At 40.7% G+C, this 13,918-nt stretch overlaps 1 protein-coding gene across 1 annotated transcript in view; it reads right to left on the reverse strand.

The window, feature by feature from the left end:
- The window catches only part of LOC116689570 (Golgi-associated plant pathogenesis-related protein 1), a 39,513-nt gene that overhangs the window by 16,677 nt on the left and 8,918 nt on the right, over positions 1 to 13,918 (reverse strand). Inside the window, exons 4-6 of the mRNA XM_032516119.1 lie at positions 5,226 to 5,303; positions 4,758 to 4,907; positions 2,471 to 2,609 (exon numbers count right to left, since the gene is read on the reverse strand). Coding sequence (XP_032372010.1) covers positions 2,605 to 2,609; positions 4,758 to 4,907; positions 5,226 to 5,303 — 233 coding nt within the window. The 3' untranslated portion in view covers positions 2,471 to 2,604. The remainder of the gene's footprint in view (positions 1 to 2,470; positions 2,610 to 4,757; positions 4,908 to 5,225; positions 5,304 to 13,918) is intronic.

The raw sequence follows: 13,918 nt of genomic DNA on the forward strand, positions 1-13,918 counted from the left end.
TCTACTTCCAGCGGCCCCCAAGTAAGTTGAGACCCCTGCCTTAGCCGATATGGTATGGGCTATAGTAGCCTATTATACCTCTGAAATTGCAAAGGCTTGTAATACAGGGTTAACCTACTTGAGTTTAGTTCTGAATTAACCAAGCATTCTAATATGTCTTTAATCAAATCATTCCATCCAAACTGATCAAATTCCAACACAGCAAAGTAGCTATTGTTATTATTTAATGAGTTTATTCATCTAGTGATATGATTACTCTCTGGGTTTAAACAAGTACGCCCCTTGTGGACAAAATATAACACCAGCATATTACTTTATGAGAAACATCACATCCATAGCCTTGAACATTACAAGCAATTTCCAAAAACTCATTCATGACGAATCAGTACAATTGCAAGAAAAGAAAAGGCAATATATAGGCCTTAATCGCGTTGTAGTGATTGCTAAAATCAAAGTAACATCTTTCGGGGGGTTGATTTTAAACAAGAATAGGCAATTTCCTTGCGTTTATTGTTATATATTGTAGGCCCTCCGCAACGCAGTATGCAAAATAATACAAAACTGTTAAAATTCACTTCATTGCTTACACGAGACACAGGAATAGCTTAACCAACGTGTTACCTATGCCGTGACTATATTGCTTTTACATCTTTTATTTTTTGTAGGCTGTGATGTGGTGCTTACTTAGACAAACATTTTTGAGGCTGGAGATCTGGGAAACAATTTGATAATTGCCAAGAATATGTTTGTGATTGTGTGACAAATTTGGTGACAGAAGCAGGCCACAACGGCAGCTGTTAGGTGAACACGACATAGGGAAACCAAGGTGTGGAAACCAGTAGGGGCATAACACCGGGTCAGTAGCCTATGGCAGGCTAATTATTGTCTTGGATAGGCTATAATAAAGTGAATCTCTACACAGCTTAATATATTGTGATGGATTGTTGGGTGTGTGGTGGTTGACTTTGGCTGAAAACTTCACTCTGGAAATTTGTCAGCACCCCCAATTCAAAATATTTTCCCACAGCTCTGGACATATTGATTACCTCTTCTGAAAAGTACATAACCTTTTTTTTATCCTCCGTGTCTTCCTTGATTTGATGGGATAAATGCTAGCGTTTTGAGATATTACGTCAATATTTTGAAATATTATGTCAATACATTGAGATACTAAGTCAATATTTTAATAGTCTGTGTCAATATTTTAAAGTTTCTCTGAGATAGTAAGTTAATATACTGGGATACTAAGTAAATATATTAAGATATTTAGTCCACTTTTTAAAGTTTTGCATTTTTTTGAGATTCTAACTTGACTTCATGCATGAAAAAGCATGGATTCATTCATGTAGTACTTCATGAACTATCAGTAATGTACAAGGATTAATAGTATCTCATACATGAATAAATGCAGAAACAATACATTGATTAATGCATCAATTAAGGTGCATGAATCATGATTTCTGATTTATTAATAATGTTCATGTCGTCATCTAAAAACTTGACCAGTCACAGCAGTGTACATATATTCTAAAAACTTTTAATCATGATAAACTAAAAATTACGTCTTCATTACTTCATCATGTTTGTGGCTCTTCAAATAAAGTGCTGACCTGTACCATCTTTAAGATTTATACAATAAGACATATTTAATGGTGGCATAAAATTAAATGTATTAAGTATTAAAGGAATGGGTTGGCCAAATGATACTTGGGTCACCACACTGACACAAAATACAATATACTGCAGATGCATTTATAGTTGCTTTATTGCTTAGTTAGTTAACCACATAAGGCACTCAAACAGTAATGTCTAAGAACAATGCTCTGCCAAGTAGTGTATTTATGAATTTGACTTTTAAAAATCTTTCAAGTTTCTGAACACAAGAAATGTCTTGACATTTTTTAATTTGTGGTGTCACAAAGATTGGGTCATATGCCACCATTATAAATGTTAAAGATGGAGCAGGTCAGCACTTTATTAAAGGGCCACAAACATGAAGAAGTAATGTTTAGTTAATCATTATTACAGTACTACAATTCACTTTCTTTAACCTGTCAGTTTAACTACAGATTTATTAAGAAGAAGATAATTAATAAATTAGAAATCATGAAGAATTAATTAACTTAATTTATGCATTAATTAACACAGTGTCCCTGCATTAACTCATGCGTGCAATACTATTAATTGTGGCACATTACTGGTAATTCATAAAGTACTACATGAAGGAATTCATGCTTTTTCATGCATAAAGTCATGCGTTAATTCATGACAATTCATGTACCAGTATTATAAAGTGTTAATTGAATTTATGCTATGGTGAGATTTTCTGATATTCTTGGTAATGTACACTACAGTATACAGTATATAAAGTGAACATTGATTTACTTTTTTCAATTAAATGCATTATAAACCAAGACAATTTTTCAATAACATGTTTTATTTGATGTACAGTAATTTACTTTTTTTTTACAACATGGAACATTTATCAACAGAGTGTTGGCGGTTGCAGTAATGGTCCAGAATCTACAGCAGTGTGAAGTTGTCCTTGGGCTCACTTCTCACTGAAGTGTTGTCTGCTCCACCCACCTCTCTGCCAGCTGTCTTTTACGCTGAAAAGTGACAGTAAAATACTGGTGAGGCATGTTGTTGTTCAACTGATAAAGTGTAAGCACAGTAGGCCATTGTGTATTCCTAAAACCTGCACCAGATAAGAATGAGTAAATTACATCTAGCTGACTGAAAAATGGGCTGCATCAGAGGAAACAGCCGTCCCTGATAATACACTGAGATATTTAGCTTACTGTTGTAGGATCAGGTTTACTTTAAAATCTATGCAAGTTTAGCCTGGAGGCCTGCTGAATTTAACCCCGCCCACAACATTTGAAGTCAGAAAGTTCGGTCGGGACTTGATCCATTGTAGACAACTATGCTCAAACCAGAACTGTTTGGACCAATCAAATTGTCAGGGAGGGCTTTATACAATGGACAGATGATCAACGGTAACGGAATCAATCATGTTACCAAAGAGCGCTTGGATTCAGTTTGTTTACAACAAAGATGGCTGCCGCTGGATAATTGAGATGCGTAGATTCTCTCATCACGTCTCTTATAGAAGATATCGACTTAATTTTGAAAGAGGAACAGAGAACCGCGATCAAGGGATTTGTTGATCAGAAAGATTTTTTTGCCGTCCTTCCTACAAGATTAGGCAAAGATTTCATTTATCAGCTGGTCCCAATGGTCGCTAAGAAGATGGGGCCCATAGAAAACCCTGTGGTTATTGTGGTTTCTCCTTTCATCACACTCATGAAGGACCAGGAACGTACTGTACGTCACGTTCTCTGTTGCTCAGATTGGTCGTAGATCTATCCAATGGTGTGCAGAGGCACTAAGTAATGTATACTGTTAACCTTTGATGTAAATTGACAGCTAAAATCTCACATTATCTTACTGTTTCAGTGTTATACAGGATCATACAGTAAATGGTAATGCATTTTGGGAGAAAAGAATATTACAGCACTATCTGCAAATATTACAAATTACAGGTATTTACTGTTAATACGAATGCAACTTGGGAAAATAAAGGAAAAGTATATTACTGTAAATTCAAATAATGCAGTAAGAAACTGTATGTCTATTTACAGTAAAATACCTTAAAATGTACAAACAGTATGCAATCTGTAAATAAACAGTAGTGTAGTGGCTAATCTGCCATTTATGGTGACAAGGTTTTACAGTGAATCAGTTATGACCATGAGAATAAGAAGCAAAATGTCCTCACAGAATTAGAAGTAAAAGTATTTCTTAGGCTTGCCCCGCATTCAGAGTTTATGTACACTATTTGCATTACTACCATAATGCTAGTGATTGTTAGCGTTAACTATTAACTTGTCGTTATTACATACAATTCCTTCGGGGCGTGGATAGAGTAAGAGCATGGAGACTGCTTTGCCTGTTAAACTTGGTCCTCTTTTTAATGACACTTCTTCCAGCGTAGAACAACTCAAGACTCATGACAAAACATGCTTCAGCATCTCATCCTAACCCTCCGCCAACCTGGTACTGAATTACAGGCAGGGTAGGCTACAACATGTTAGATGGCTCCCTTGTAAACTCAAAGAACAGAATACACTGTGAAGCTACCATTTATGGAAATATGTGACTTATTTCAGTAACCCTAAAATGGTCATCTGTTAACTAAATATTCACAAAATAAATCTCATCTTACACTACTGATTAAAGAGTAGCTTAGCTTTTTGTAGTTATTCAAATTGGAGCTCATTTTAACTACTCCATATGTTATAAGTATATTTAGGAATATCAAAGTTCAAATCCTATTTAATTTAAGTTAATTATAGGTTGTTTATGTAAAATCTCAATTGTCAAATAACTAGTAACTATAGCATGTTAATTAAATTTAGTGAAGTAAAGTACAATATTTCTCTCTGAAATGTAGTGGAATAACAGTCTTAAAGTAGCATAAAATGTAAGTCTTCAAGTAAAATATTATTACTTCAAAAATACAGTAAATGAGTTAATTTCCACCACTGATCTTTGGTGTGACGTAGTCTCTAATTTGAACTAATCCATAACTTGAAGGCATAATTATGTTGCCTTTACAACATTTCTGGGAAATGAAATTCACAAAGGTTGAACATGCTGTATGCTTCTCGTTTCCTTTCCCACTGCAGACGTGTAAAGTTGACTTCTGCTGTAATGTTCATAATCTTATAAGCAAAATTGTGGTAATATGTTACCTTTTGGAAGGACATTTTTCTCAAAGTATCCCTTCATGTTCATGTTGCCAGCTGGCCGGTACTGCCCAACCACAAAGACCTTGTGGCCATCAGTGGCCATGCCCACGCCCAGTTCTTTGCTGTCTTTCCACACCACCTGAGTAAAATGACCTGCAGGAGGAAACAGCAGTGGGTACTATGTTCACGTGCAAGAGCATATGCTATCTTCCAACATCTGAACATGAACAATACAATTACAGAGCAACATAACAAAGTAATAACTTCACTTCTCCCATAGTTATAGATCATTCTTTAAGTAGATAAAAAAGACCGGTCAAAGGTTTAGACATACTTTCCCATTTACTTGAGTGTCCAAACTTTTGACTGGTACTGTACATATTTTAGGGATGCAGATATACACGTGTATGTAACAATCTATTTCTATTTACAGACTTCCTACAACTCATCATGATGTGGGTTGAGTTTTACCAGTATTGCTGCTGAATCCAGGGCTGCTCCAGTTGTAATTCTTGATCTCACTATACCACGAATCGACAGCTTCTTTCCCTAAAACATGGAGGAGACAAAAATTAATGAACATAGTATGAACATTTAAATTGGTAGTTGAAGTTTGAGCTTTAAAGTCTAAACAGAGCTGATCTAAAGGCAGATTGTTGGATTTGAACTATAGTTGTTGAAGGACAAAGGGTCTAATGAGGCCCACTGGATGACTTTTCAAAGTCTGAACATTTCAAAGAAGTAATTAATTCCAATTCCAAATTTACCACTTTAATCACAGAAAATATGAGTTATTTTTCTGTAAATTTAATTTCTGTAAACTTTAATCTTAGAAATTCAAAACATTTTCTCAAAATATTACCCCTCTCTACCAGGTCTGTGACATTATTTTTTTTCATACATTGGCATTAGAACCCTGTCGTAGCAGAAGCAACTTGTGTTGGCCAACATCGAGCTGAAGAGAAAACTCTGTGGCAGAACAGGTTTCTGATCTTTCTGGAGAGGTTCACTAATCTGGCCCACTTGAGATCAGATGAGGGGGATGTGGCCCGTGAACTAAAATGAGTTTGACACCCCTCGGCTAGCTGCTATTGCAAAGTAGCAATTTTCCGACAAAAAAGTAATATAAATGGCTACATTATTTCTTTAAATTACAGATGGATGGTAATTAGTAAAACACAGTGTAACACTAGAATAAGTACAGAAGAGGGACACATTCAGAGAACTGAGTCAGGAATGTCTTAGTCTATACGTTCCACTTCCAGGATCACTCTTGTTCTGCCGGCAATTCCACTGGATGATTTGTTGTCTTCGTTCTTTGCCTGTTAGCTAGGTTACACGTGTCTGTTCATCCAATATAACAGTAGTTGTTATGCCTTGGTTCACGGCAGCAATTTATGTGCACTGTTTACATGCTAGTAGTGACCCAGCATAATTATAATGTGCTTAATGGGGAGTCTGTTATTAACAGCTAACCTATATGTTTATATTGTACTAAATGATGGATTTCTTATTTTTTGCTAGACTGCATGTGGTTCTTATGCATTGTTCTTATCAATTGTTCTTATGCATTATCATTCTACATTGACACATTATCATTCGACTACGTGTCCTGGTCGAAGTGGCACGCTGGCGCGTTTTGCAGCCGCTGCTCTCCGCTCCCCGCTGCCGTTCATTATGTGGGCTTCCAAGTGTACACTTGGTTTATCCTTCTGCTGACTGTCCTTTCAATTGTACATCAACCTGGGGCAGCCTGACCCAGTATTCAGCGGCTGATCTCCTCCTGCTCCCGCGGGCTTCTGTCTGGCCTCCCCCCTAATCTTCAGCTACACCCTGAGATCGCGCTCCTTCCCCGCCGGAGATACATCCACCGCGGATCTCGCCGAATTTCCACCTTGACGACTCCAATCCATAACATCATTCTGGTCCACTTCTCGCCGTTCCCCGCCGATGCTCTTCCCCGGGCCGCTGACCGCGGTTCGCTTGCTAACCTGCTAGGGTACAAGCCCCGCCCCGGCTTCAACACCTCTGCTGTCAACTTTGGTCTCCTGAATGTCCGCTCTCTCACAAACAAGGGTCAGCTCATCCAGGATCTCCTCACTGACCGTAACTGGACTTCCTCTGTCTCACGAGACCTGGCAACAACCCAGCGACTTCTCTCAGCTCAACGCCTCCACTCCACCTGGGTTTGTTTATCATTCTCATCCTCGTGGCTCTGGCCGCGGGGGAGGTCTCGCGCTGCTCTATCGCGGAAGTGGAAGATGTTGCCAGTTTCCACTCCGTTTTCCGTCTATGGAAGCTTTGTTTTTAAATTGCCTGGTCCTACTCCCACATTATTGCCACAGTCTACCGCCCCCCCAAACCACACAGCGACTTTTTAAACGAATTCTCCATACTACTTACCCACCTCTCTACTCTCTCTCCTAATGTCATTCTCCTTGGTGATTTAATATTCACATTGACAATATAATCTCCCACTCACCAAAGACTTTACTTCCTGTCTTGACAGTTCTGGATTCCATCAGTATTTTGACTTCCCCACACCATAAAAGGACATTCACTGATAATCTGCTGCTCTGGCTTAATCCCCTCCAACTGTTCTGCTGATGATGTTCACATTTCGGATCATTTTCTTTTGTCCTTCAATATCTCTTTGTCTCTCTCTTTAACAAGCAGTCCGCCAGATCTCTTTTCGTAATATCAAAACATAAATACAGCATCCTATCCTCCCCACATTGACATTTGCCTATTCCTGATTTTTCCTCTCCAGACCACCTTGTCACCCATTATAATTCTGACTTGCAATTCTCAACTTCCTTGCCCTCTCTCAAACCGATCTGTGTCCTTTTTCCTCGCTGCCCCTTGGTTTTCACCTGAGCTCCCGCCTCATGAAAGCCAAGGGTCGCCAACTTGAACCCTCTATAAAAAAACTGGTCTCTCCATTCCCAAGAATGTATAATCTCATCTCTTCATTACTCAACTCAATAGCCGTAACTAATCAATCTTCTATTCGACCTCATCTGCTCCAACGAGGAAACTCCAGGTCTCTCCTTTTCAATAATCCATAAAACCTTTAATCCCCCTGATTCTCTGCCTTCTCACATGTACTCAGTTGAAACTTGTAATTCACTGGTTGTCTTTTTTAATGAAAAAATCAACTCCATTCACCAGCAATTACATTTGACCCCCTTGCCTTCCCCTCCACCTTTGCCCCTCCCCAATAGCCAGTCATTTTGTTGCTTTCTACTGCCCACCCCCTCCGAAATTTCTGATCTCATTCGTAAATCCAAGTCCTCAACCTGTTCTCTTGACCCCCTCCCCCACAGCTCTGGTCAAACCTGTCTCACTTCCCTCATCTCCTTCATACACTACCATTATTCATTCTTCTCTCTCCTCGTTTATTGTCCCCTCACTTTTCAAAACAGCATCCGTCTCCCGATTCTGAAAAAACCTGGCTCAGACCCAACCAACTATAATATTCTGCGTCCTATCCAAATCTTCCCTTATTTCTAAAATTCTTGAAAAAATGTGTCTGTTCACTCAGCTTTTCTTCCCCTTAACTGTCTTTATGAACCTTTCCAGTCTGTTTTCGCCCCTCCCATACTGCTACTGTGTAACTGTACATAAACCATCACCAATGATCTCCTCACAGCTCTGATTCCGACTCATCTCCATCCTCATCCTCCTCGATCTCAGTGCGGCCTTTGATCCCATTCTCACTCCTTCTCCTCAATAACTTTCTTCCCTCGGCATCTCTCACCCCCCTCTTGACTGGTTCCGCTCATATCTCTCCGACCGCACTCAGTTTATTCAACTCAAATCTTTCACATCCCACCCTTCCCCTGTTACTACTGGCGTCCCTCCAAGGTTCAGTTCTTGGCCCCCTCCTTTTCATCACCTACCTACTTCCCCTTGGCAATATCTTCCGCAAATTCCACATTCATTTCATTGTTCCGCAACGACACCCTCTCTATTTATCCAGCAAACCCACCTCCTCGCTCCCCCCCTTGTCCCTACTAACTGCTTACTTGAAAAAAGACTGGTTCACCGCAAACTTCCTTAAACTAAACAGTGATAAACCGAACTCCTCCTCAGTCCACCAAGTCCACCCTATCCAAAATCACTAGTTTCTCTCTACCAATCGACAACTCCTTGGTCTCCCTTCCCCTCAGGTCAAGAGTCTGGGCGTCATCCTCGATTCCTCCCTCTCCTTTCAGTCACACTAAATAATATCTGCCGTCTGCATACTTCCACCTACGCAACAAACCGCCTCCGTCCGTCCCTTACCACTCACACTGCCTCCATCCTTACCCAGCCTCGTCACCTCCCGCCTGACTACTGTAACTCTCTCCTTTTTGGCCTTCCTCAAAAATCCCTCCATAACTTCAACTTCTTCAGAACTCAGCAGCTCGTGTCTCACCAACCCCCTCATTTCATCATATAACCCGTTTCTTCAGCAGCTCCATTGGCTCCCGGTTCAATTCAGAATACATTTAAATCCTTCTCCATACTTTCAAAGCCATCCATAACCTTGCCCCTCCATATCTATCAGAACTCCTACACATTGCCGTCCCCTCCCGCTCCCTCGATCTTCCTCCTCCCTCCACCTCACTGTCCCCCATGCTCGCTCATCACCGTGGGGGAGCAGAGCCTTCACGCGCTCTCCCCAGCTCTGACTCACTCCCACCCGACCTCCGCAACATCAACTCTCTCCCTCTGTTCAAAACTAGACTAAAACCCTCTGTTCCAGCGCGCTTATCTGTAAATACACTGTTCCTGTTTTGTTTTGGTTTGTTTGTTTGTTGTTTTTGTTTTTTGTTTTATCGTGTTTTGTTATTACTACTTACACTTTTATGTTCCCTATATCTGTCTTTATCTCTGTAAAGCGTCCTGAGTGTTAGAAAGGCGCTGTTAAATAAATGTATTATTATTATTATTAATTGTGTATTGTGTGTTTTTTCATTGCAGAACCACACACACCACACACACCTACTCTCTAAACAGTATTAGCAGATGCCCATGTTTGTACTGTTGCTTTTTGAATAAAATATAAAAGGAGAGAAGTGGTTTCCATCCGTGTTTTGGCAGACACATGTTAGTTATAAAAGTTATAAACTGTGTATTATGCAGCCAGGATGGGATTAATATACATATGTCGGTGGAGAAGGCAGGATGGCCATTTGTTCCTCACCTTCCCCCCCCTGTTTCTCTGACGGTTAAAGTATTGATCTGGTCAGTCTGGCATTCACATATGGAAGGGGCTTCCTGCTATGCAACAAAAGGTGTTCCTCTCTGTCTCCTGTCCCCTGGGTTTTAGTCTAGGCTAAAACAATACAATGTTGATTAATATTTGATGTCAGAGTTTCACATTTACACAAAAGAACCTCTGTTCTGTAACCAAAACACCCCCAAAGGTGCAGTGTTTTGAAGGCAGGTCATTCTCATTGCACAGGAAAGATGTACGGCATGTTGTCATGACAACAGCGGACCATGAGAATGGATTGAAGCACCAGGTGAAAGAACCGCCCCCCAGGTACGGCATAAATGAGAGTGTTTTACAGATATTCAGGACTGCTTTCATGGATCCGTCAGGAGGAGCGTGGATCAGTCCGCTGTCAGCTGCAGTGTTATTGTGTTTGTTTTGTCTGATTGTCTTTGTCTTATCATCTTCATCACTGCTGTTGCATTAAACCTTTTCCTTAATTCTCAATTCGACCCTCAGCCTCCTGTACCTCAGAGATCCGAACGAACGCGATGTTAAGTTATGAATTTCTTACACACACCTGGGCGAAGTTGGAAACTGGGATCAGCTTAATATACAGTCCTAATTCAATCCTCCTCAACATTGAGGTCCTTCGAGCCGGATTCTAAGCTTTACGCCAGGATAAAGATGGAACAGTACAGCGGTGGAGCTCGTCCTAAGAGGGATAGACAGCCACCACGTCATTTGGGTGACTACGAAGTGGACTACCCTAACCACAGATCACAAACAACACAATACACAATGCATAAGAACCACATGCAGTCTAGCAAAAAATAAGAAATCCATCATTTAGTACAATATAAACATATAGGTTAGCTGTTAATAACAGACTCCCCATTAAGCACATTATAATTATGCTGGGTCACTACTAGCATGTAAACAGTGCACATAAATTGCTGCGTGAACCAAGCGTAACAACTTAGTACTGTTATACTTCAGGGCTGCCAACTTTTCCAAAAACCTTGAGTGAGAATTTGGGGGGGCCGCCCTTTTTGCCGCATACAAAGCAATTTCTTTTGTCTTTATCCTTTAGGGTTAAATTGGGATTTGGTATATGTGGGTGGATGGGGGACTCCCTAGGGGGTCTGGGGGTATGCCCCCCCGGGAAAAAATTTGAAAAATAAACATTAAATGGCACTTTCTGGAGAGTTTTTTGTGCAAAAAAAGGAGAATCAAGTCTACATGATATGTGCAAACTGTAGGGTAGGAGCCTTTGTGTGTGTTGTATCAACGTTTAGGGCATTCAGCATTTACATTATTAACTTCTTATGATATAAGAACTGACCCACACAATGTACAACATAAGAACCACATGAAGAGACAGTAGCATATGTCACAACAGCTGAGAAGATTGGGTCTGTGTTGAACAGTCCGGGGTCCCTGTGTAGGGACCAGGGACCCAAGTTAAATTAATGTTGAGGGATCAACTAAGACCACTGAAATTCTAAAGAATTGAGAACCACTAATTACATAAATCTAATCCTTTACCTTTGTCCAAGGCTCTTAATGTTTGGCCCTCCTTCTCTGGGCCCCACTTCCTGTTTTTACTTTTTTGTGAAAATAAAGCCTATGTTTCATTTTAAAAACATCAATTAATTATTTACAGTTACATTTAGAGAAGCAAGGTTGAGATGCACAATAGTGGCCCACGTTGCAGTATCGTATCTATATATATATATATATATATATATTATATATATAAATATATATATATTATATATATATATATATATTATAGTATATATAGCGCGTAGTATAGCTCAGGTGTGTTTCACCATATTTCTGCTCATATTTACAACTTGTGCACATAACCCCCCCATCTCTGTTGTCCGAATTGTGGAGAGTTGTATTAATATAGTCTGCTGTGCATGTCATTCCCCTCCGCTGGATATGGTAGTCTCATTCAGACGTCTGACAGACTCAGAGGCCCATTTGGGTCTCTGGTCTCTGACAGAGTTTAGAGGTGGCCGTACGCTGCTCTTTATCGGATGGTCACGCATGATGCAACGCGTCACTGCCCCCCCGCAGATCGAGTCCCACTACGAATGAACTGAAGTTGCTACGCTACCAGCCGCGCTGCTCACCTCCATCTTTACAGAAGAGAGTGGACACGAAGCGACGGACGGTCTGTGAAATCAGAGCTCATACCTGAAGCGCCGGACGTTCTGTAATACTCAAGCACATACCTGAAGGCCGGGAAATGCACCTGGGATGCTCGTGAAAAAAATGTTCTCATTTTGCGACAATTTGAAAATTCCACAGACAGGGACGCTCTTGAACCCCTCACAGTCTCTGAAAGCAACAACTAGTCGATCACATGGCTCAACAGGTAAACATAGATAACTCCATCTTTCAGAAATTTGACCGACCGGGCTGACACTTCACGTGAGAAATCGGGGGTGTGGCTGTGAGGCGTGTGACCCATCAAATGCGTGTGTCTCACGGCCAATGCGTGATAGTTGCAGCCCTGTTATATTGGATGAACAGACCGTGTAACCTGCTAACAGGCAAAGACACGAGACAACAAATCACTACTATCTTAGTTGGGTTAGCACTATACCTATAAACCGTTAGCCTACAACAACAAGCTTAAAAGAACTGAACAACACAGTTACATGACTCACAGATCTCGAGGACGCACACAGTGTCTTTTTTAAAGTTATTTTTCGGGGTTTTTTCCCCTTGTTTGATAGAGACAGCGCAGAGTTTGTTTAAAGGGTGAGAAGATAGAGGTGAGTGACATGCAGCAAAGGGGCCACAGGCAGGATTCGAACCCGGGTCCGCTGCGTCGAGGAGCAAGCCTCTGTACGTGGGCACCCGCTCAACCCACTGAGTTATCTGGGTGCCCACGCACACAGTCCCAACCTGCTCATTAAACTCCAAACAGCGTCGTCTCCGCTTTCTCCTATGTCTCCGTGTGGTGCGCGTGCACGCTCGCGGTGCGACGCGCGTGTCCGCGTCAGCCTTTGGCATGCACCTCAACAGTCACTACCCACAGACAGCTTTTATACACTGGATGTCACTCTTTTTAGGATGTCTGTTTTCAGATGTCCTGCTTTTGTGTTGTAATTTTAAACTCTGGTGGATTTCTGAGGACTATGGTTAACTGCTTCTCAGATCTCTGGAGGGTAAATCCAGACATCTAGCTAGACTAACGTGTGTCTGTGGAACGTACACGTGTTCCACCAAAACATGTTCCTCCAGAGGCTATTTTGCAGCGGCCTCCTCCATAGCGCTGTGGAGGAAGGTCTGTCAATGCGAGACTAGGAATGTCTTAAAGTAGCTAACATAAGCCAAGATCTACTAGTCATACCAGAGCAAGCAGTAGAACCCCTCGGTGTGTTTCATTGCTAAGTAATTCAACTTTTGATATAATAGTTACAGTAAGGTGACCAGATTTCTCAGACAAAATCCGGGGACATTTTCAGCTCAGAAGCGTATTTACCTCCAAAACAAGTCATGTTTTTATTTTTGTAAAACTTAAAACGGGGACACTATACCTAGAGCTGTTCTTATTAGGGGCAGAGCCCCCCCCCCCCCCCAAGGTATGATCCTAGACCCCCCCCTGCTGCTACTTCCTACTCCACTACACCTCAAGATAGAAAGTCCTAATATTTCAAGATTAAAAAAATCCATCCTTATACTTCAAGATAAAAAGTCCTAATATTTCAAGATAAAAAGTCCTAATATTTCAAGATAGAAAGTCTTAATATTTCAAAATAGAAAGTCCTAATAGTCCTTATATTTCAAGATAGAAAGTCCTAATATTTCAAGATAGAAAGTCTTAATATTTCAAGATAGAAAGTCTCAATATTTCATAATGTTGTAATGTTTACTGAACTACTGACAGCTTTTGCTTTACTGCGTCAGGCTTGTTTCTGCAACCGCTCCTTGAGAATCA

This window comes from Etheostoma spectabile, chromosome 5 (genome assembly GCF_008692095.1).
Source record: "Etheostoma spectabile isolate EspeVRDwgs_2016 chromosome 5, UIUC_Espe_1.0, whole genome shotgun sequence".
Lineage (NCBI taxonomy): Eukaryota > Metazoa > Chordata > Actinopteri > Perciformes > Percidae > Etheostoma > Etheostoma spectabile.